At 39.7% G+C, this 25,418-nt stretch overlaps 1 protein-coding gene across 1 annotated transcript in view; it reads right to left on the reverse strand.

Moving 5' to 3' along the window:
* The window catches only part of LOC127788633 (uncharacterized), a 67,488-nt gene extending 48,054 nt beyond the window's left edge, over positions 1-19,434 (reverse strand). The window contains exon 1 of the mRNA XM_052317139.1: positions 18,816-19,434. Within this exon, the coding sequence (XP_052173099.1) occupies positions 18,816-19,019 (204 nt within the window). The 5' untranslated portion in view covers positions 19,020-19,434. The remainder of the gene's footprint in view (positions 1-18,815) is intronic.
* Between the last annotated feature and the right edge of the window lie 5,984 nt (positions 19,435-25,418).

Below are 25,418 nucleotides of genomic sequence, written 5' to 3' on the forward strand. Positions count from 1 at the left end.
AATCTAACAATGGCAGAAGGCCAAGACTAGTCACGAGATCGACGACGAGGCTCAGCCGTAGACGACTAGCGACAAAAAAGGTCTGACGGCGCCTGCAGGAGGCCAATGACGACCGACGCTAGGCCAAGCGACGCCGGCGATAGCAGTAGCGACCAACAAAGAAGGAAGGAGAAGCCGACGCAGAAGCAAGCAATGAGACCATTGATAGGAGAAGTCGATGCAGAACATGGTCACAAAGGAAGCAAGCAACGATGGCGATGAAAAGATCGGTGACGGTGATTGCTACGGGAGACCAATTCGACGACAAAGATGTCTTCGAGAGCCCATAATTGATTTCTAGGAGATGGATTCAATGGCCATGGAAGATTAGGAAAAGACAGAAAAGAAACTAGTTTTTGTCTAAGAATTTGACCGACTCGATAGGGGTTTTGGTTCGATCTTTGCCATAAATTCTGCAGGACGTTATCCGCCAGGGATTGGAGGCGGAGGCGGCCACGATGGCGATATAGCACAAATTATAAGTTCAAACCAAGGAACTTCCAACAATAATACATGCTAAGGAATCCAGCAAAAAATCATCAATAGTTTCAGAGCCAACAACAGCAGTGGCTAAGGAGGAACCAATTGGGGGTTGAATCAAGCATCGATGAAGCCACAAAAAATAAACAATTCAAGGAAACTGAAATCCTCACAAAGCTATGGATCTGAAGGGATAGCTAAAAATCAATGGCCAAAGGCTCTTCGAGAAATAGATCACCCACAAGGGAAGGCCAAACAATGAAGATCAAAAAGCACTCCTAAAGACCGACTACAAGCAGTGACGAAGCTCTGAGAGAATGTCGAAAAAGGCTAACCGCGAGCACGAAGAACGACAATGAACAAAGACTGAAAAGCAATCTCTGGGAGATCGTTTAGCAACCTCTGGGAGACTATTGGCCATAACAATAGGAATATCGGCAAAAGCGACGAAAAGAAGGCAAAAAATCACGAGAGGGTCACTATGAGAACGTATTGAAGACAAAAGAAGTCTGGGTGGCGAACACACTCTTCGGGAGTCCATTAGATGAATTCTGGAGAGGGAAAAGCAAGAAACTTCTAGAAAAAATACAATCACAAAAAAAAAACATCAAAAATTAATCACTCCCTGAAACAGTGAAACAACCTGGGAGGGAACAAAAATCACTTATGATAGAATTAAAAATGCATGTGCATCCCTTGAAGCCATTATGCCATTCACCAAACTGACTTTCAGCATTGGCACATCTTCTGGTTGCAAACGTAGGCTAAACGCCGAACTGCCCAAACAAAATGGTGATGTTCTCTAATTGGGACGTAGACGTTACACCAAACTGCAAAAATAAAATATGGATATTCTTTCTAATTGCGAACGTAGGCATTACGTTGAATCACAAAAACAAAATATAGATATTATTTCTAATTGCGGTCGTAGGCATTATATCGAACCACGAAAACAAAATATGTATATTCTTTCTAATTGTGAACATAGACGTTACGCCAAACCGCAAAAACAAAATATACAGATTATTTCTAATTGCGAACGTAGGTATTACACCAAACAGCAAAAACAAAATATGGATATTCTTTCTAATTGCAGACGTAAGAGTTATGTCGAACCACAAGAACAAAATATGGATAGACAATTCCATCAAACATATACACACGAAACTAGGGAGCCGTGACATTATGACAACAAAGGCCATTAAGATGTCTGAGGGTCAATAACGTCGACAAACAAAAAGACTCGCCTCAAACACATGCGGCAAAAGTTATTCTCAACGAAGGCTATTAAGATGTTCGAGCGTCAATAACGTCAACAAACAAAAAGACTCGCCTTGAACACACGCGACAAAAGCTATTACCAACAAGACCATTAAGATGCCCGGAGGTCAACAACGTCAACAGACAAAAGACTCGCCTCAGACACATGCGACAAAAGTTATTCTCAACAAAGGTTGTTCAAATGTTTGAGGGTCAATAACGTTGGGGTCAATAATATCAACGAACGAAAGACTCACCTCAGACATATGTGGCTAAACTACTAATGAAAAAACCGTTAAGATGTTCGAGGGTCACTTACAACAACGGACGAAGGACTTGCCTCGAGCACACGCGGATGTTTAAAAACCGAAACACAAATGTGCGAGAACGATTTAGAAACCGGAGCACAAAGGCTTGAGAACGGTCTAAAAACCAAAGCGCGAATGCATGAGAGAACGGTTTAAAAAATCAAAGCGCGAATGTGCGAGAACGGTTCAAAAAACAGAAGCGCAAATGCAAGAGAATGGCTAAAAAAAAAACACCGAAGCGCAAAGACGCAAGAGCATTCTAAATGCCAAAACGCAAAAGCATGAAAACGGTCTAAAAATCGAAAATACTAGAGTAATCTAATATCAATAACAATTGTCAAAATATAAGAGAAATAAAGGCAAATCACAACATAATGTACTCTTCCATTCGAGAAACTCAAATGAGAGAGTGGGGAGCAATTGTTGTGTCATAAGCAAAAGCTCATTAAAAGATCAAAAAAGTGCAAAAGCCTAAAATAACTCTTTGGACTAAAAGGTGTAAATTTCCCCATAACCCGAGGGGGGGTTCCCGCACAAACACGCAAGCTAGTAAATTTCCCCATAACTCTGTGTCATAATTCATTTTTTGTTGTCAGTGTTTTTTATTTTATTTTTAATTTTAATTCTGCTCAGTATTTAAGTTATTAGGTTTTAGATATTTTTGTTTATTAGCTATAGTAAATAGTCATGTGACAAGCATGTGACTATTAAAATAGATAGATTCCTAAGATTAGATGGATTCCTTTGTGATCAAGGATTAGGATTTATAGATGTAACCTAGCATAAATAATTTTTAAGAGACTTTATCGGTAGCCGTTTTATTCTATTTCAATTTTGAGGATTTCTTAAATGCTAATTTTAAGATCTCCATGATTGATCTTATGCTATCTTCACCCAAATTTGCACTTGTTTTTGTTGATCCTCCCTCCGAACTGCATCACTTATTCATCTGTAGCACAGTCTACCGATACTTCTCCTTCTCACCATGATATCTTTACTCTCACAGCAGCCCCAGAGTTTACTTCCTTCTTCATCCCAGCCTACATTGAAATCTAAACTTCATCCTAAACCTAAATTTGTTCATACTATGATTACTCGATCAAAGAGCAACAACTTTTATCTTCTTCTGTTCCTCAATCCACATCTTTCTCACCTATTGCCTTAGTGAATGAACTAAAACCTTGCTCAATTAAAGATGCTTTATTAGAGCCTAGATGGCTTAAGGCTATTGAAGAAGAATTTGCAGCCTGACAACATAATGTCAACTAGGAGCTTTTTCCACACTCTTCTAACATGAATTTCTAATTGGTTGTAAATGGGTATTTAGGGTCAAATATAATCTAGATGGTACTATTTTGAAGTACAAGGCTCGATTGGTTGCTAAGGGTTTTCATCAAACTCCTAGTATAGATTTTTCTGAATCATTTAGTCTAGTGGTTAAAGCTCCTACTATAAGGGTATTTACCTCTTTGGCACTCTTTTGGTTGGGATATGTAACAGATTGATGTTAACAATGGTTTTCTTAGTGGAGAATTAACAGAAGAGGTCAATATGTCACAACCTAAGGGGTTTGAAGATCCTAAGCATCCTTCTTATGTGTGTAGGCTTAAGAAGTCACTTTATGGTCTCAATCAATCACTCAAGGGCAGGTATATCAAACTTAAGACAGCTCTCAAGTCTTAGGGTTTTCATAATGCAATGTTTGATGCTTCTCTGTTCATTAAAAGGTGCAACCAGAAGTATTATTTCTTTTGGTCTATGTGGATGATATTCTGGTTTCTAAGTCAGATCCTAAGAGTCTTCAGTCCTTCATTCACGATCTTAATACTTCCTTCGCTCTAAAAACTCTTGGTTTAGTCAGCTATTTCTTGGGATGAAGCTTATTGTGACTCTATAAGCTTATATCTCACTCAAACCAAGTATGGAAAATTCTAAACCTTGTCCTACATCTTTTACAGTTGGTGCTCATTTTATTGATGAAGCTGATCTATTTTCCCAATCTTGCCTTGTATAGAAAGCTGATTGGTTCACTTCAATATCTGATCTATGCTAGGCCCATAGTTATCAAAGGCGCGCCTAGGCGCGAGGCGCCTCGCTTGGGCCGAGGCGAGGCGGTTTTGGCGAGGCCCTCGCCTTGCGCGCCCAGGCGCTGGGGCGTGAGGCGCGCCTCATGAAACTTAGGTCTTCTAACTAAATCTTGCAACCCAATCGCTCCTCACTCTTCCTGACTCTAGCATCCAGCCGCGCTTGCCTCCTCTCCAGCTCGCTGCTCGCCCAATCTTCCTCTTCCTCTATAGCCCCAGCCGCGCCTGCCTCCTCTCTTCCTCTCCTCTCCAGCTCGCCCAATCTTCTTCTTCCTCTCCTCTCCAGCCGCAACCCCCTCCTCTCTTCCTCTACAGCTCGCCCGATCTTCCTCTTCCTCTCTAGCCCCAGCCGCACCTGCCTCCTCTCTTCCTCTCTCCAGCTGCAACCCCCTCCTCTCTTCCTCTCCAGCTCGCCCGATCTTCCTCTTCCTCTCTAGCCCCAGCCACGCCCACCTCCTAGCGTGTTAATTTCCTCTCTAGCCGCGCCCTCTTCCTCTATTCTCCTCTGCCCACGGTCTTCTCCTTTCTTCCTCGCCTCTCTTCTCCTCTGCTCTTCAAGTTGAAGCTGTTAAGGCTGCCCACGGTCTTCTCCTATCTTGTAAGTTCTTTACTTGTTTTTTATTTGTTTATTTCTTGCATTCTTGCCTAATTTCTTTTGCTGGCAGCTGGTTGCTGATCTCTCTTTAAGTCTTTATAGTTTATTTCTATCATTAGGAGAATTTTGTGGAAGTTGGAACTGTGTTGCAACAGCCCAATAAATGTCGTCAACCACTTCCAAAAACTTCTTTATATTTATATCATTGATTAAAAAACTTCTTTATATTGATTGTGGACTTGTAGTGTTTATGTGTTTGTTTAGAACTTTGCATTATAATTGGTACTTGGTAAAGTTTGAGACTTTAAGTTTGAACTTTGATGATGTTTCTAGTTTAGAATTTGCATGATGAATGAATTAACTTTGATGTTGTTAGTTTATAAAATTTGAAGATAATGAATCCTGAATGATATGAATGTGTTATTATTGATAATTTGATAGTTGTTTATGATTTTACAAGATTTTGAGTTTTTTTCCTAAAAGGTGCGTCTCGCTTCGCAAAGGCGCGCCTTGCCTCGCGCCTCAGACTCCAGAACCTTTTGCGCCTCGCGCCTTTCAGAACTATGGCTAGGCCAAACATTGCTTTTACAATGAATAAGCTCAGTAAATTTCTTATGGTTCCAAAACAACAACATTGGCGGGCTTGTAAAAAACTACCAAGATATCTAAAAGGCATCCTTGGCTCGAGTCTTGTTTTCACTCCTTCACCTGCTTTGACTATTGAGGTATTTACAGAAGCAGATCATGTTAGTTGTAAAGTCACCAAAAAGTCTACCAGTGGGTTGTGTGTCTATTAGGGTATAATCTCCTTATTTAGAGTTCTAAGAAACAGTCTGTAGTAGCCAGATCAATTGAAGAAGTTGGATACAGAGCTTTAGCTCAAAGGGCTACATAAATCTTATGGCTGAAGTCTTTATTTACTGAGCTTGGATATTCTTTTTCTAGTTTACTAGTTCTTTAGTGTGATAATACAACAGCTAAGAGTATAGCTAAAAATCCTATTTTTCATTCTTGGAACAAGCATATCAAGATTGATATCGATTTTGTAAGAGAAAAGGTGGAGAATGATGATGTTGATATATGTATCCGCTAAGCTTCAGACAGCTATTATTTTTACAAAGGTTTTACCTAGAGATAAATTTTGATCCCTCTTGTCACAGTTGTGCTGTGATAGCTTCCGTCCTCCTAATTTAGTGTGAATTAGAAGGAATTGCTAGAGAACTGTAGAAAGAAAGGAGAAGAGATTGGAAGAGAGAGAGGGAGGAAGAGAGAAAACAGAAAGAATAGGAATCTGATTTTGGATAAATTGATTGATGTCGTTGCAGGAGGCTAACATAGTTTATATAGTAAACCCATGGGTGCTGCCACAACAGATCATCTCTCCTCTAACAGACTATTTTATCCTATTCTAGCCCCCCTTTACACCTAGCACAACTGCCTAACAAACTATAAGCTAGAAATTATAAAAGCTATAATTAATATTAGAAAGAGAATAGCTAAATCTACTCAACTCGGCAGCAAAATTGGCCCAAATTTCGGCCTTCCTCTCATTTTGTGACAATACCCCTTCCTTCAGCAATTTCTTGTCCTCAAGAAATGTTCAAAGAGGTTAGCTGCCCTTGGAAACTGTTGTAGTAGTTGAGGAAGGTATTTTCAGGTATCCTTTACCGAAGGCTCTCCTTGCCACCTAACCAACACTTGAATGAGAGGGGCTCCTTGGTGATAGACCACTCTTCATTCCAATATAGCCTCTAGCTCCTTTGCTCCTTCTTTCTCCTTAAGTAGCACTAGTAGCTCAGGGTTAACCCTCTCCTTGCCTGTGGTCCGCTTTAATAAGGACACATGGAAGATCGAATGGATTTTGGATCCTTCCAGCAGCTGCAATTGGTAAGCCACTTTGCCAATTCTGGCAGTCATGGGGAACGGTCCGAAGTACTTAGGGCTGAGTTTGGAAACTGGCCCTTGGGAGATGGACTTTAGATGTGGATGACTGAGTCTTAGGTAGACACTTTCCCCAACTTCGAACTCACGGTCACTTCTCCTTCTATCGGCGTATTGTTTCATCCAGTTTTGGGCTAATGCCAACTCCTGCTTGAGTTGCTGCAATACCTCTCTTCTCTACTGCAAGTACTCCTCCATGGCTGGGGCAGAGGCATGCCCTTTAGTGGCTGGTAGGGTCGGTGGTTTATACCCAAACATCGCTTCAAATGGTGTTCTCTTTATAGAAGTGTGGTATCTAGAATTGTACCACCACTATGCTAAAGCTAGTCACCTATGCCAACTCTTAGGCTGCAACAAACACATGCATTGGAGATAGGTTTCTAAGCTTTGGTTTACCCTTTCTGTTTGCCCATCGGATTGGGGATGATAGGTTGTTGAAAGGTTGAGTTTCGTGCTCATGTTCTTCATCAACTCCCTCCAGAAATGGCTTGTAAACACCTTATCTCGGTCAGATATAATGGACTTAGGGACCCCATGCATAGGTACTACTCGATCCATGAATGCCCTTGCTACTTCTTGGGCGGTGCAGGGATCAGTCAATCCTACAAAATGTGCATACTTAGTAAGTCTGTCTACCACCGCCATTACACAATCCTTCCCTTTGGATTTTGGCAGACCTTCGATGAAGTCCATGGACACACTTGTCCAAGACTATTCCGGTATTGGCAAGGATTGTAGCAGCCCTGGATATGCCACGTTTTCCTATTTACACCTTTTACATGTATCACACCCTAGCACAAAATCCCTTACTACCCTTCTAAGCTGCGGCCAATGGTACAATTGCCTCACCCTCAGATAAGTGTTTTGGATGCCCGAATGCCCCCCTAAAGGGGAGTCATGCATGGATTGTAAGATTTTCCTCTTGAGTTCCTCATCATGGCCCACTACAATTCTTCCTTTATACCTCAACAGCCCATCCACCATGGTGTAACCTTCTGCCTCCTCATTTCTCAAAGCCAATTTCTCCAACATGCCTCTTATGTGTTCATCTCCCTCACAGCTGTCCACCACTTCTTTGCACCACTTGAGGATCACAATAGTTATTGTGGCTACACTACCTTCTTCTTAACATCTCGACAGGGCATCCGCAACCAAGTTTTCCTTACCCTTCATATATTGTATGGAGTAATCTAGCCCCATTAACTTAGCCATTCCCTTCTTTTGCAATTGAGTTTGGAGCTTTTGCTTTAGCAAAAACTTCAAAGACTCATGATCAGTTTTGATCACAAACCTCCCCACCTCCAAGTAATGTCACCACTTCTCAACAACCATAAGAACAGCCAAAAACTCCTTTTCATATATACTCAGGCCTAAGTGTCTTGGACTAAGGGCTTGGCTTAAAAAAGCCAATGGTTTTCCATCCTGCATCAAAACGGCCCCAATCCCTACTCCACATGCATCCGTCTCAAGCACAAAAGGCTTGCTAAAGTCCAGCAGCCCTAATGTGGGAACCCTGCTCATTGCCACCTTTAATTTTTCAAAAGCATCTTCTGCTTGCTGCCCCCACTAGAAGTTCCCTTTCTTCAATAAGTTTGTAAGGGGTTTACTAATAGCTCCATATCCTTTAACAAACCTGCGGTAGTACCCGGTGAGTCCTAGGAAACCCCTAAGAGCCCTTATGGTAGTGGGCCTTGGCCAATTGAGCATAGCCTCCACCTTCCTTGGGAAGGTACTGACCACTTTCCCCAAGATTAAGTGCCCCAAGTATTCCACTTTTTCCCCAAGATTAAGTGCCCCAAGTATTCCACTTGGTCCTGGCCAAATGCACACTTAGACTTTTTGATGAACAATTCGTTGTTTCTAAGGACCTCAAAGGTGGTTCTTAGGTGGTTAAGATGTTGGTCCAAAGTTAGGCTATACTATAGACAAGGATGTCATCAAAAAACACAAGTATGAATTTCCTTAGGTAGGGTTCAAATACCTGGTTCATTAGGGATTGGAAGGTGGTCGGGGCATTGGTGAGCCCAAAGGGCATCACCAAGAACTCAAAATGGCCATGGTGAGTTTGGAAGGCAGTTTTGTGGATATCCTTGGGCTTCATCCTGATTTGGTGGTAGCCCGAGCGCAAATCAAGTTTGGAAAAGAATTTGGCTTTGTGTAGCTCGTCCATTAGGTCTTCAATAAGGGGTATGAGAAACTTATCTTTGATGGCTAGGGTGTTAAGTTAGCGATAATCTATACAAAAACGCCAAAAACCATCTTTTTTCTTAACCAACGGAACTGAGGGGCCAAAGAGACTCTGGCTCGATCTAATGAAGGTTTGGCTCATCATTTATTTCAGCATTCTTTCAATTTCAGTTTTTTGGATAGGGGTATAGCGGTAGGATCTGATATTGACTGGCTCAACATTCGGTTTTAGATTAATGGCATGGTCCAATGTTCGGTTAGGAGGAAGGGTATTTGGTTCCACAAAGAGGTCTTTAAATTCTACCAATAATTCATCAATAAGGGGTAATGTGCATACCTAGTCAGTACCTTTTTGTTGGTGGTTGACAGTTAGTTGTAGCTCCCCCAGCTCCTCTCCCTTAGGACTCTCTTCCACTTCCACAATGGAAAACAGCTTAGTGAGTTAACTCCACTTGCTCTTGAGGACCCTTTGCAGCCTCTTACCTGTAATCATCTTACAGGTAGCAGTCTCCCTCCCACTAGTAAGAGTCATTCTTCTTCCTTCTTTTTCAAAGGACACCTCCATCCAGTTGAAATCAAAGCATACAGAGCTCACCCCTTTCATCCAATCCACCCTAAAACGACATCACACCCTCCTAGTTGCAGTAGCCTGAGGTCTGCCGCGAATTTCTCTTCTTGCATTTCCCACACAAATCCCAGGCAAGCCGAGTTACTCACTACTCAGTTCCCATTAGCAACAATCACACTCAAAGGTGGTGTACTTGTGAGTTGACACTTTAGTTTCTTGGTAGTGCTATCATTGAGGAAGCTATGTGTGTTTTTGCTGTCAATTAGGATTGACAAACTGCCCTTTTTCACCTTTCCCTCAACCTTAATTATCTTGTTATTGGTGATTCCCTTGAGTGCATGGAGGGATATCTCTCCATTGTCCTCTACTCCCTCTTCATTTGTTCCTTCCACCTCCTTTTCTTCTTCATCTTCTACTTCTTCTTCTCCTCTGCCTTCTAATAATAGCAATTGACGTTTGCATTGGTGCCCCGGAAAATATCTATCTCCATATCTATAACATGCACCGGGTTGCCTTCTAGGACCATTAAGTCTCCCACCAAAATTGGTACCACCAAAATTCCTTCCTCCAGCATTACCTCTCACCAGCTCCTTGTTAACCCCTTTGTTGTTCCCTCCTTGTTGCCAATTCCCTATGTGTACATGTTAGCTCCCGAGGATCTGACTAGTTTACTCGATCAACTGGACGATCGAGAATGGTAGCCGCGCAGAATAAGAGAGAGAGAGAGAGAGAGAGCAATAGAGAGAATGAGAGAGAAGAGACAAGAGAGAATAGAAACTTCCGAGAATATTCATTAATCATGATGGAGAATGATCAACTCATATATATAGCTGATCCAATCATTCCCATATGCGGTAACAGATTACCGTTGCTGGGAATGTACCACCTCCCTAATGCAGCAACAAACAATTTATAGCTCCTTAAGGCATACTTTCTCATATACTACTTACTACCCTTTAATATCGCATAATTATACCTGCACCCTCTCCCTATCTCGTGATACATGACAATTACCCTTCCCTTCAAAATCTTCTTGTCCTCAAGAAATGCTGAGAAGGCTGACTACCTGAGGAAATTGCTTGAGAATATCTGGAAGATATTCCCAAGTATTGTTGTCGGGGTGTAGGTTAGACCATTGCACGAGCACTTGAATGATGGGAGCCACTTGTTTGTAGATGACCCTTCTGTCACTTATAGCCTTAGGTTCCTTTGGGATGCATCTGAATCTGGAAGGCGAGGTAAAATTGGACTGATGGATTGCTGCCCCACTACCTTTTTAAGGAGTGATACATGGAAGACTGGATGTATATTGGAGTTTTCTGGTAGTTGTAATCGATAGGTGACACTTCCTACACGAGCTAGCACTGCAAAAGGTCCATAATACCTCGGATTGAGCTTGGAACTTGGCTTCCCCAGTAAGGTTTTTAAGTGGCCCGGCGAAAGCTTCAAATATACCCAATCTCCACCTGGAATTCCCTTTCACTTCTTCGTCTATCCACGAACTGTTTCATACGATTCCTTGCGTTGGCCAACTCTGTTTTGAGTGTCTAGAAAGCCTACTGCCTCTATTGAAGGTATGCATCCAAGACTGCCACTATCGATGAGTTTCCCAGATCTGGCAATAGGGTTGGCTTGTATCCATATAGAGCTTCAAAAGGAGATCTCTTGATGGAGTTGTGGTAATTGGAATTATACCACCATTGCACCAATGCAAGCCACTTATGCCAAGCCTTTGGCTGTAGGAAACAAGCACAACATAAGTATGTCTCTAAGCATTGGTTTACCCTCTCGGTTTGACCATCAGATTCTAGATAATAGGCTGTTGACATGTTGAGTTGGATTCCAAATAAGCTCATCAACTCCTTCCATAATAGGCTAGTAAAGATTTTATCCCGATCCGATACTATAGCTTTAGGAATTCCGTATAGTTTCACCACTTGGTCCAGGAACACTTTAGCTATCTCTTGGGGTGTGTCAGTCCTATGAAGTGGGCATATTTTGTAAATCTATCCACTATCACCATAATGCAGTCTCGCCCTTTCGATTTGGGTAAGCCCTCCATGAAATCCGTCTCGCCCTTCCGATTTGGGTAAGCCCTCCATGAAATCCATTGAGATACTTTCCCAAGGTCCTCCTGGTATATCTAAGGGCTATAATAATCCCGGAGTAGCTACCGTTTCTGATTTGCACCTTTTGCAGACATCACAACTCAACACAAAATCCATCACATCCTTTTTTAACCCCGGCCATTGAAAAAGCTACTTGACCTTGTGATAGGTAGTGATTATGTCAGAGTGTCCTCCTATTGGTGAACTGTCCAGCGCCTCCACAATCTTCCTCTTCAAATTTTCATCCTTCCCTATCACCAACCTTCCTCTGTTCCGGATAAGGCCGTTGGTCAGGGTATTACCCTTGCTTAGGATTAGGATCTACCACTAGCTGTTGCAGAAACTCTTGAAGGCTCCCATCAGTTTCATAGCTCAAAACCACTTCACGGTACCAATTTGGTACCACCACTGTGAGGGCAACAGCGTGTCCTTCTTCATAGCACCTCGACAATGCATCAGCAACTAGGTTTTCTTTCCATTTTCGATATTGGATTACATAATCCAACCCCATTAACTTGGTCATTCCCTTACGTTGCAACTAAGTATGTAGTTTCTGCTGTAGTAAGAATTTCAGACTCTCATGGTCTGTTTTGATCACAAATTTGCTTCCCTTCAAGTAGTGTCTCCACTTATCTACAACCATTAGCACCGCCAGTAGTTCTTTCTCATATATACTTAATTCAAGATGTCGAGGGGCTAATGCCTTGCTGAGAAATGCCAGGGGTCTACCTTCTTGAACCAATATAGCCCCAACTCCAGAAGCACTGGCATCGGTCTCCAACACAAATCACTTGTCAAAATCCAGCAAACCTAGTGTTGGCACCTCACTCATAGCTTTTTTAAGTCTACCAAAAGCCTCCTCAGCCCTGTCATTCCACTAGAAGCCATCCTTCTTTAATAATTCTATTAGTGGCCGGCTGATTATTCCTTAATCTTGACAAACCAGCAATAATAACCTGTCAAGCCCAAAAATCCCCTTAATCCTTTAATATTTTGAGGCCTTGGCCACTCCACCATGGCTGCTACCTTGCTAGGGTCAGTGCTTACCCCTGCATTAAATATTATATGGCCCAAATACTCCACATAACTCCATGCAAAGGCACACTTGGACTCCTTAACATATAATTTATTGAGTCTAAGGACATCAAAAGTGGTTTTTAAGTGGTCTAAGTGCTTGGCAAATGAGGGGCTGTAAACCAGAATGTCATAAAAAAAAAACTAAAATAAATTCTCACAAGTAGGGCTCAAAGATTTGGTTCATCAATGCCTGAAAGGTAACTGGGGCGTTGGTGAGTCCGAAGGGCATTGCCTTGAATTCGTAATGCCCTTGGTGAGTTTTAAAAGCGGTTTTAGGAATATCTTGAGGTTCCATCCGGATTTGGTGGTAACCAGCTCTAAGGTCCAGCTTAGTGAAAACAGAAGCATGCTTCAACTCATCAAGCAAGTCTTCTACAATGGGTATGGGAAACTTGTCCTTGATGGTTATGGCATTGAGTTGTCGATAATCAACGCAAAATCTCCACGAACCATCCCTTTTTTTTACAAGTAACACGGGAGATGAGAAAGAACTATGGCTGGGTTGGATGATTGATTTTTGTAGCATGTCCTTGATGAGTCTTTCTATTTCAATTTTCTATTTAGGGGGATAATGGTAGGACATCACATTAATTGGTTCGGAGTTAGGCTTGAGATTGATGGTATGGTGATAGGATCTCCTAGGAGGAAGGGAATTGGGCTTGGAAAAGAGGTCCCTAAACTCAATTAATAGCATATTGAGGGAGTTAGTCTTGTGTACCTTCCACTGGTCATGTGATTGGCTGCTCACTATAATTGTCAATTTCCCTTCCTACTCTTGTCCTTCCTCGGTGACTTCCAAGGCCTTGATGGAGAACAGTTGCGCTACTTGAGAGAATTTGCTCTTGAGCATTCTCTAAAGCCTCTTTCTCATTATCATCTTGCACATTCCTACTTCTTGACTGCCCTTGAGTACCCTTCTCTTTCCTTCTTTCTCAAAGGTCTCCTCCATTTTGTTGAAATCAAAGCTAATAGGGCTCACTCCTCTCATCCAATCCATCTCAAGCACTACATCACAGCCTCCCAATTTCAACAATCTCAAGTTTGCCACGAATTCTTCCCCATTCATCTCCCAACAGAATCCAAAACACGAGGATTAGCTTAAAGCCTTGTTCCCATTTGCCACCGTCACTGAGAGGGGTTGAGAATTCGAGACCTCACACCCCAGTTTCTTTGCCATACTTTCATCCAGGAAGCTATGGGTACTTCCACTATCAATGAGTACCTTTAGTGGGCAGTGGCGAGCTCTCCCTTCCACTTTTATGATCTTGTTGTGTGCCAATCCCTTCAATGCATGTAGGGATATTTCTCCTTGATCTTCTCCTTCAACCTCCAAAATCTCATCTGCTAATTCTTCCTCATCTTCCCCTTCCAGTAACAAGATCTGGCATTTACATCTATGTCCGGGGAAATATCTATCCCCGCACCTACAACACAAGTTTGCTTGCCGTCTCTGTTCTATTAACCCCCCTCCATTTGTTGGATTCGGGGTTGCAGGAGGTAATGCCAGGACCCCCTTGCCACTGTGGCCCACCTCTCTTCCTAAAGTCCTGCTACCGGACTGCAATCCTCCGGAGATCACTCCTTTCACTTGGCTACGTTGCTTCTTTAACAGTGCCTTAATCGTCATTTCTTGCAACCCCGCACTCTCTGCAGCTTGCCTCACGGTCGTTGGTTGCATCATCTTCACCATGGGTCCCACCTCATCTCCAATGCCACTAATAAAACTCGATACAAAGTACTCTTCCGACAGGTGGGGATTGTACACCATCATTAAAGACCTTAGCTCCTCAAACTTGAGCTGGTAGGCCTGCACCAAACCCAATTGCTTAAGTTTGTTGAATTCCTCAATTATATCCCTCATACTCCCATCTCCAAACCTTTCACATAAGTTGTCCGCGAACTCACTCCACAAGCTGCCTTCTTTCACTGCGATCCATCCTTGGAACCACGAGTCACCCATATTGTTCTGGTAGGCAGAGGCCAAGATAACCTTCTGTTGTTCCTGTACTTGATATAGGGTGAACATACGCTCACACCTCCTTATCCACCATCTCGGATTTTCCCCATCGAAGAGTGGAATCTCCAGTTTGGGTACCGGGAAGCTCGGCTCGTAACGATTAGCCTGAGCTCCTGGTCTCCTTTCCCTTATGTTATCTCCTGTTCCATCCACTCAAATTCAAATTCTGACGTTCCTATTGGTCTGCACTCTGTTCCTACTCATTGAAGGATAGGTTCCAACTGCTCTCTCTGAGGAAACTTGGGGGGACAGCCTTACCGGCTACTGGAATGTGAACATCCGCATGATTCGATGCATCTGTTCCATCACCTACTCACGAAGTAGAGCATTCTGTTCCTGATTCTCACCCTGCCACCTTTCCATGGCTTGATCAATCCGTGCATCCACCCTTGCTCCAATCAAGGATTCCAGTGTTCCCATTCTTGTTTGCATTTCCGCCATCATTGTGGTCACTTGCTGCAATTGGGACTCCATCTGCTTCATCCTCGTTCCCTTAGCCATATTGATAATCTTCTACTACTCAGCCGATGCCTAAGACACCACTCTAATACCAAATGTCAGCTCCCAAGGATTTGACTGGTTTACTCAATCAACTGGACGATCGAGAATGGTAACCGCGCAGAATAAGAGAGAGAAAGAGAGAGAGAGAGCAATAGAGAGAATGAGAGAAGAGAGAGAATAGGAACTTCCGAGAATATTCATTAATCATGCTGGAGAATGATCAACTCATATATTTAACTGATCCAATCATTCCCATATGCGGTAACAGATTATCGTTGCTGGGAATGCACTAGCTCCTTAATGCAACAACAAACAATTTACAACTCCTTAAGGCATACTTTCTCATATACGACTTACTACCCTTTAATATCGCATAATTACACCTGCACCCTCTCCCTATCTCGCGATACATGACAGTACATCCCTTTGCTACTGCACCTTCTGCTTCTTTAACAATGCCTCCACCACCATCTCTTGCAACTTGGCACTCTCGGCTGCCTACTCAACTATTCTTGGCCTAATCATCTTCACCATAGGCCTAAAATCTTCACTCAGACCGCTGAGGAAACTAGAGACAAAATATGCCTCCGTTAGGTGAGGATCATAACTACTCATCAAGGATCTTAGCTCTTCAAACCTCCTTAAATATGACCCCACGTCACCCACCTACTTCAGCTTGTTGAACTCCTCAATGGTATCCGACATGCTCCTCTCTCCGAATCTCTCACACAACCTTTCAGAGAACTCTCTACAAGTATAGTTCTCCCTTACTCGCGTCCACCCCATCATCAAAGTAGGCAGCCGCCAAAGCTATTCTTCTTCCCATTGGCACATTGTACCACTCAAACAATTGCTCACATTTTCTAACCCACCATCTTGGATTAGTCCCTTCAAACACGGGTATTTCCATCTGGGGCTTGGGAAACCCCTATTGTGGTGGAATAGGGCATGTTGTGGTGGAATAGCCCGGTCCTCACGACCCCCTCCTATCAACGTCTTAGTGTCATCACCCTGCTTGACAACAATCTCATGGGCTCTATTTTCTTGATTCACTCTCTCATTCTGTAAAATGGGGTCATTCCTATGTCTATGAGGAAAGTCAGGAGATAACCTTACTTGATTCTGCCGGGTGAACATCAACATAAATTGCTGAAGTTGATTACCCATCTCCTCCCTCATCTGGTTGATATCGTCTCTCATTCGATTAAGTCCTCCTTCCATCTTGCGATCAACTGTCATAATTGCATCATGATTTTTTTAGTTGCTAACTTCCAGTCAGTCCACCCGGTCCTGGAATTCACCCATTGCCAAACTGAGTTGATGGAGCTGAGACTCCATGTTCTTCATGCGCATCCCTTCAGCCATCTTTTACGCCCCTAACACTCCTTGTCAGAACCGATGCTCTAATACCAAATGTCACAGTTGTGCTGTGACAGCTTTCGTCCTCCTAATTCAGTGTGAATTAGAAGGAATTGCTAGAGAACCGTAGAAAGAAAGGAGAAGAGATTGGAATAGAGAGAGTAAGGGAGGAAGTGAGAAAATAGAGAGAATAGGAATCTGATTTTGAATAAATTGATTGATGTTGTTGCAGGAGGCTGATATAGTTTATATAGTAAACCCACAGGTGCTACCACAGCAGATCACCTCTCCTCTAACAGACTATTTTATCCTATTCTAGCCCCCCTTTACACCTGGCACAACTGCCTAACAAACTACCAGCTGGAAATTATAAAAGCTATAATTAATATTGGAAAGAGAACAGCTAAATCTACTCAACTCTGCAGCAAAATTGGCCCAAATTTCGGCCTTCCTCTCGTTTTGTGACACCTCTTTAACAAATTGTGATTGAAGACTTCTCAATTTCTTTTAAAGAATTCTGCGACACAAGAGCAAGCAAGTAAAATGCTTCTATGCAAGAAAGTAGGTGTCATTTGAGGGGGAATGTTAAGGATAATCCTAGTCCTTGCTGTGTGTGAATAAGAAGAGAAGAAGAGAAGAGAAGATAGTGTCGTATTGTTATTAGCAGTCAACAGTTTTATTCCCGGTCTCTGTAAGACTAGTTAGTTTGGTTCAGCAGTTACTTGCTTAGTTTGTTACTGTCAGCTGTCAGAGAGGGTTTGTTAGAATATCTGTTGAGTAGTACATAAACTCAACAAACCTCATTGTATCATTTTTGAGATCTCATTTCAGAATTCTAGAATACAATTTTCTTTCAGTTTTCTCTCAATTTCTTTTTCCTTCTTTCTCACCAAAACTGGGAAATAACAAGTAATGCTTATAATGAAAGAAAAAAAACCTAACCATGTATTTCATCTTGCACAGGCCCACCATTTTGAAAAGTGCCAGAACAACCATTTTATTTAAATAGACAAAACAGATACAAACAAGTCTTGAGTTTTTCTTATTCTTCCAGTTAGTGGTAATCCTCTTTCAACTCAGTGCCATGAATCATACTGTTCTCCAGATCTGTTTTATCTCTTCCTCAGTTTTTCTTCATCATCTTGTTTTTTTAACTGCCAAGAATACACAACAGTAACATTAGTTTGGCAGTCTTTCTTGATGAAAAACCTGATCAAGGTAATTGCTTCCTAATTTGACCAGTCCACTTTGAGAATATTGGTTTTATATCCCCAATTTGTTTCTCTATGCCACTGATTCTTAAATATCAGAAATGTAGCCCATTAATAACCTCAACCAGCTAGCCTCTTGCCAATAATCACTCTCTCCATTTGAGTCAATTTGGCAGCCAACAATAAACTTATACGATGAAAACTTTGCATGAATGCAACATGAAAACACTTGCAACCCACAAAAAGTACAGAGATGTATTTACCATGTGCACATGCATGACAGATGTGCAACGCTCACAATAACACGAAAAACAAAACAATATGTTAATTTCAAAATAACAGTGACAAATTGTGTATATGTCTACTCAACGTGAAGCCTTTTGCTTCAAAGATACTGTAAACATCGTCAAATGAAACAAAAAATTGAAACCAATTAGTTCTAGTAGCAAGACAACAAACTCTTGTCCCAACATCATAAAACTGCATGCAAGGCAAATTTAAACATCTTTGGCCAAAATATAACCACAAAAGTAACAGTCTCAATTTATATAAATACTAGACCGCTGACACTTCTAACCAATGCCCAATAAATGATATACTCTATGGTATCAAAAAGCATTCCACCAACCAGTTAACCTACCATTTCTTTTCTTTTCTTTTTTCCTAGAAGCTAACCTACCATTAAGTTCAGTTCATTTTATTCCCATATCCACATACATTACTAGAAGCCCAAGAATAACAGAGAAAGTCCTATAAAATTCAGTTTAAAGAAAGCCAAGAATACCATAGTTGTCTCAGTGAATTAGCTTACAAGTTCTACCACGCCCAGTTCACCAGAGAATCAAAGCAAAAGATGGATTGGTACATTCAGTCAATGTACTGCATTTAACCAAAACAAGGGAAAGGTTTTCATGACGCTTCAACTAACCCATCACTACCATTGAACTAAACCAGCTCCATATCGACCTAAACAGAGAACTATCAAAATCCAGCATTTCATTTGAACCAGAATCACAAACCGGAAAAGAACTCATTTATCTACACATTTCACAATGTCTAACCAAGAACAAAAATGTTAACCTCACAACCAAGGCGCCCTCTAATTAACCTCTGAACGTAATCTATAACGGCTCTCCTCCTTTCCTCAGACAACCCAGTGGGCTGAATCTGACGTATAATCTTCTGGGTTGCTTCCTCTGCTCTGTCCCAGCGCTCCGCCCCAATCGACATTGGGCCCAGGATCGGAGACGGCGGTGGGGGCGGCAGATCCCGGAGATCGCCCATAAAGTCCCGGTAGTGAATTTGCAAGGGAGAACCAAAAGTACTCGTCAGAAACCGTCTATGGCATGAATCAAGAACACAATCATGTCTGTTTCTTGATCAGAGTCGGTTGGTTTCTGGATTGGCAAATGGAACTCGATCAGTAAGGGTTTTCCTTGATGGGTAGTTAAAAGGGCTACAAGAATGGCCAAATTTTCAATGAGAAGATTGGAAAGTTGTGTAAAGGGAAAGAGAAATAAAGAGAATAACGAAGACAGGGACGCTGTGTGAAATGGCCTGCGGGGACTACTGCAATAGGCCCAAATGTTCTGTGTGTACTTGAACCAGGACTGCTAGTGGGGATCGTTGAATTTAGCTCAAATACCCAAACTTGACTTCTTACGACTGATTCATCAGTACAATGCAGATCTATTTCCTGATATTTCACCACAAATTAACGGTTCTTCTGGTTGGTGGAAACATATCCGATTAGTTTTTCAGATTAGTCAAGAATTTACGGGAAAGTCAAACTATTCCCATTTCAGTACGACATGCAATTTATCTCGTGTCACAACCACAAATTAGTAGTGTCTGGTGGGGCTCAACATTAAATAGAAATCAAATGTTTTCAAGTTTAAAGACGAGTTATAATGATTCATAATTTTGTTCTTCAACTAAAAATATTATTTAGCACAATTATATATGAAGATTTGTTATCAAAAATTGATTCTAGAGTCGATCTCTGGGATCAACTCTTGTTGGAGAGTTAGCAATTAATCAAAAGTTAATTGTGAGATCAACTATAAAAAATAAAGGTGGTTTTTTTTTGTGTTTTACTTTTTAATTTTGAATTTATTTTTAATTTTGTGTTTTGAATGTCTGTATTAATATTGTTGAAAATACTTTTTTTTGTCATTTTAAAGAATTATTTCTCAAAACAAAAAATTAGAAAATATGTTTATTTTGAAATTTTTAGAAAAATATTTTATAATATTTTATTTAATAAATTTGATTCAAAACATTTATTAGTAAATTATAAATTTGATTCAAAGATTTTAAACTGTAATACAAAAGATAACTGATAATTCAACCATATGTATATAATATATTAAAATTGTAAAATGCTTTATAAAGCATGATAAATTTATTTTTGTTTATAAATTGTTAATTTCGAAATTTAGATATGCTGAATAAAAGAATTGCAAATCATAAATAATTGCGAGATCAACTGCCAAAAGTAAAATGTTCCAAAAATCCGCTGCATGTCAATTGCGATGGTTAATTGTCAAGTTCAACTATTGAAAGCTTCAAGAAGAATATTTCAAATTCTTTTTTTAAAAAAAAAAAAACCGAAATTGAGGGTCCATTTGTTGAGCATTATGAATGGAATTAAAGAAATTATTTTTAATATGTTGTTAGCTTGTTAATTGTGAATACTAGTTTAGGTGATTAACATTTATTTTAAGGTAAATTGTACAAAATACCCATAAGGTTTAGCGGAATTACATAAAATATATATATATATATTATGTTTTCAAAATAACAAAAATTGCCTTTCTATTTAATATGGCATTAGTTAGAGTGTAAATTGATACATTTTATAGAATCGCAAGAGTGCTCACTGCAACATATAAAATGTGCATGGAATAACCCTCTTATTTTAGTATTTCTACAAAATGCAACCTCTCATTTATAGGGGACAAAAAATGCAACCTCTCACGGCAAGAAATTAGACTTTTCATAATAAACTAATTTATCATAATAATTATAAAAATTTCTACAACATACTTATTAAAACGAAGTTGATTTGTCATCACGTTACTCACAATAAGTTTGTGTTTATTATTGTCTCAATAAACATACTGTGACAAAATTAATTTTTGTTACAATATCATTAGTATTATTGTGACAGAATATTTTGTCATTTAAACTAACTTATTGTGACAAACTATTTTGTTGTAAAAAAAATATTTTTGTCATAATAGATACTATTTGGTCACAATAAATCTAAATTTTATATACAAATTATATGTTTTATCATGATTAAGTGTATTTTTTTTAAAAAAAATTATTTTGTAAGAAATTAAAACGGCTACTAAACTATTTTCTAAAAATTTGAATACTGATAAAACTTATTTAACATAATTTTTAATGTAATAAAATAAATTTGATCACTTATTAACTAATCTGACAATAATTTTTTGTTGCACATTTTATAATGACAATTAATTTTGTCAATCATTTAATATTGCAACAAATAATTTTTTGACAAGATAAAAACAGTGACAAAATAATTTTTTCAAAATTTTTCAATAGTGATAAAATATTTTTGTCAATATCTTAATAGTGACAAAAACATGTGTCAATAACTCATAAAAGTGACAAATTTTTTTTAGTAAGAAAATTTTAGCAATGATGAAATTGGTTTTTCACAAAATCATAAAGTAACAAAAATATTTTTGTCAAAATTATCAAAGAGTGATAGATATTTGTCATATTTTTAATGGCAACAAAAATATTTATATCAATAATTTTAAAAAGTGATTTTTTTTTCTTAATGTTGTAATATGTGATTCAAAATTACATGTTAGTTGCTATATTTCAGCTGCATTTTATGTGAATGTCATTTGGCTTTAATTTCACCTTCATTTAGTTGTCATTACATTGGTATTTGGCTATCTCTTTATTAGCCGTTGATCTCGTCTCTAAGATTCGATCGTGCGGCTTACAATCTCTCTTCGCCTTGATATATAAGACTATTATCAGAAATGAAGTGTCACTTTTACATTTTTTTGCGATCAAGAAACTCTAAATCAGTGCATAGAGAAGAGACATAACTTGTGAATTCTCCAATCTATAAGAAACTACGGTGTACTGCTCTATCTCCGGTGTTAATCGTTTTGTCGTGGGAGGTAAGATTAAGAGGTAGTGGTAAGTACGGTGTTTGCTCGGTGTTGATGCATTCTTGTACTTGTTTTTTGGTTTTTGTCTTCTTGATGCAATACTATAAGTGTTTCGTTCTTTATTGAATCGATATAATCGATTTGTAATCTTTGATTTAGTGGATTGACTAGAGGTGTAAACCTCTACCGTGATTAGGATCTATTTACAGATTTGAACACGTATATTGTGTGTACTGTTTGTGTTGTGTTCTTGGTGCGATTGATTCATTTTCGATTTGATTTCTCTGCTTGGTTCTTGGTTACATCTTTGTCTAGTTAAATCGGTTATGAGATTAATAGTTAAAAAGTAGTAAAAGTGATGAAATAAAACAAAAATATGTAAGTCATTCAGTAATATAATTTATGAATATCAAATTGTAAAAAATATGCTCATTTGAAATGGCCAAACCAAGTAAATAAAGCTTGCTATGTGAACCAGTTGAAATTATTGTGCATAAAACTATTGACTTCAGGAAAGATTTGTGAATAAACAGCAAGTGATATAATAGTAAGCAGTGCGGATGCATTGAGGTGTTAAGGATTAAAATAGTAACCAAATCGTGATAAACTAAACTTTAACTTTAAATTCCACAGTTACACAAGTGACAGAGGCAAAGATCATATAACCAACAAGGCAATAACCTAGATGCAAAATTAATGCTAGCACAAGACTGACTGACTGACTATTGAAAAGGTGCTCGATGTTTACTCTACTACTAAGTTCTTGATCGAAAGTAGCAATATTACCACCAAAATAACATAAATGTTGTTGGGTGATCAATTTTTCATCGCAATGAATAAGTCGGCCCACCTCTGCTCGCCGGATGAACCCCTCATCAGCTTCGCATTCCAACCACTGACTATGAAATCGTAATCCTCCCGATGATCATTTCACACGCAGCAATCAATAAAATGTGCGAGTGACAATCAAAGTAATTGGGTGCAAACAAAAAAAAGAGATGGTGACTAAGCACGTATATATTAGTATTGTTTAATAATAAAAACATTGGTGATTCTTTGTAATTTTTGAAATGGTTGTTACGAAAGTTGACTTTTCGAAAGCGAAAGTCGACTATCATTGAATGGTATTCAATTGTCTAAGAATGATTCTCGATTGGATTGATTTTGTATAAAATGCTCTTGAATAGGTCAACTAAAGCTATGCTAAAGTCGACTATTGCCTTTCTAGGAGTCAACTCCTTCTCTTGGGAGTTGACTTTTGCACATTGAAAGTTGACTTTCACTGCAGAAAGTCGACTCTCAATCCGAACATTTGAATTATAGCGTTCCAAATTTGTAATGTTTAACATGGTTTTTAAATTTTAAAGTCATGTCTTTAATTTGAAGTGCTGTGACATTTTCAAAGAACAAGTCTATTATTAAAAGATATGATCTTTCAATTGGTTGTGTTCTTTTATTTATATGTCATTGGTAAGCACTTTTTCATTGTCTATAAATAATTTGGACATTTGGGGTGCAAAGTGTGAAAAATATATTAATATTCTTGTATACTTTTGATATCAACCATCTCTATATTTACTCTCTATTATTCTTAGTTGTTGGGTTTGAGTTCTTGGTAGTAGAAGAAATCAAAAGATACAATTTTGATTTCTTAAGTTAGACATTATATCCTGATCAGATTAGAATTTTCATAAAATCATTTGCACCTAGTGGAAAAATTACTATCCTAAAGATAGTTTTCTGAAAACATCTTATCTAACATATTCCATTTTATATTTTGTCTTTCCTCAATTGTATTGTTATCATTTTTCCCTTATATACTTCAAAGAAGTCTTGGATGAATGTTTAGCTTCTTGATGCTACAGAGCCGATCACCCTCTTCTGTCTCGGACCAAGTACCTACAAAAAAGGATTGGGACTCACTCCTCTGTTATCACTCTGACGCTCAAGTTAGTTCACAAGGTTATGAAAACTAGAGTATTTAGTTGAAGCTGAAGAAAAAAGATCCCTCTACCTATCTTGATCGCTTAAATTTATAAGGTGATTCGCCTCTTGTTAAGATAAAGACCTCTCCTTTTGAATTAGAGATCTCCTTGATGCGTCAAAGGAATTCTTGTTGGACCTTCCTCTATTGGCGAACCAGAAAACTGCCTTTTAAACTTTTGGGATAAGGATTTCATCCATTGTGGAGCCATGGTCTCGGTGGAATGGATATGGTGATCGGTTTCCGAGAGGCTCGGGATAATCCCTGTCTGCATGAACTTTAGAGTGATGGTTGAGGCCGAGGATGCCAGGAAATCCTCATTGAGCAAAAGTTAGGATTGCCAGTCATTCTGTTGGGACGAATCTACCATGTGTTTATCCTGGATTTGGGCTAAATGGCGACTTTAGCTTGGTTCTCTAGTGAACACGTGTCTTTGCCATCATTGGCTAATTTGTAGAGGTATTGGGGTAATTATGAGCCTGAGGAAATTTCCCTCATCACTTGCCCCCTACTTCTCGAACCATTTAGCTTCAATGGCTCAAGGAGTGTCGGAGTGGAGCTCAATCTATACCTTGGAAGTTCTTAAGTCTGTCATCCTGAAGGAGCTTGACTTCTGTTCTATCCTTAAAGTCTTTCCGAGGGTCAAGCATAATGCAATGATTATCTCCAAGGCCAAGCTTTCTTTCCCTCGGAAGGTTGAATTCTCATGAGGAGTTTTGTCCTTCCATCGAATTGCTGCCAATTTTCCTCGGGGTTGACATCGATCTTTTCTGGTGTTGTTCAAATTTTCTCTCTCGAGACGCATAATTCAGGGTAATCAATGCTCATCATTGTTTGTCTCTCTCGGTCTTTTCTGGTGTTGCTACGTGACTCTTGCCCTTCTGTTCATTCCTTCCCCCCGATTTCTTTTGCAATCTTGTTGCTCTGCTGGGTGTAGCTTTTCTTTCTCTTCTTGCCCCTCCCTTGTCTTTCCTTTATCGTTTCTCTTCCATGGTGATTACCGATCTGGAAGACCCAACTTAGTTGGCACATAGCTAATTAAGTGGGAAATTCACCTTGCCTCTTCCATTCCATGCCAATGGATGAGTGAGTTAGAATGCTGTCATTTTATAGAGAAGTACAACATTCCATAAAATTGGGAGGTCGAGTTTAACACGCATTTAAGGGTGTGTGTAAGGACCCGCTCCCACCTACGGGCGCTACCAATGAATAATCGATCGAATTACTCACACAATAAACCAACAACTAAAGGGTTGGACTATGTTTCTGAAGGAAATACCCTAGGTGGGCACTAGACTTCGTCATTCCGTTCGCTCCACTTGAGGAATTGGTCCCAAAACATAAAAAGAACCACAGCGAACGCGACCTAAAACCCGAGTGAGCTTCACTTTTCTTCAGCTCACCAACGAATAAACCAAAGGTGACTTAGGCATAAAACAACACAGTACAAATATGCTAAGTACTAGGGATTTATGGGAAATTCATTTCGATCCTTACTTGATTCGAAACTTGGCTCCACTATCTAAAGTTGTATAC

The sequence above is a fragment of the Diospyros lotus genome, chromosome 13, assembly GCF_014633365.1.
Source record: "Diospyros lotus cultivar Yz01 chromosome 13, ASM1463336v1, whole genome shotgun sequence".
NCBI lineage: Eukaryota > Viridiplantae > Streptophyta > Magnoliopsida > Ericales > Ebenaceae > Diospyros > Diospyros lotus.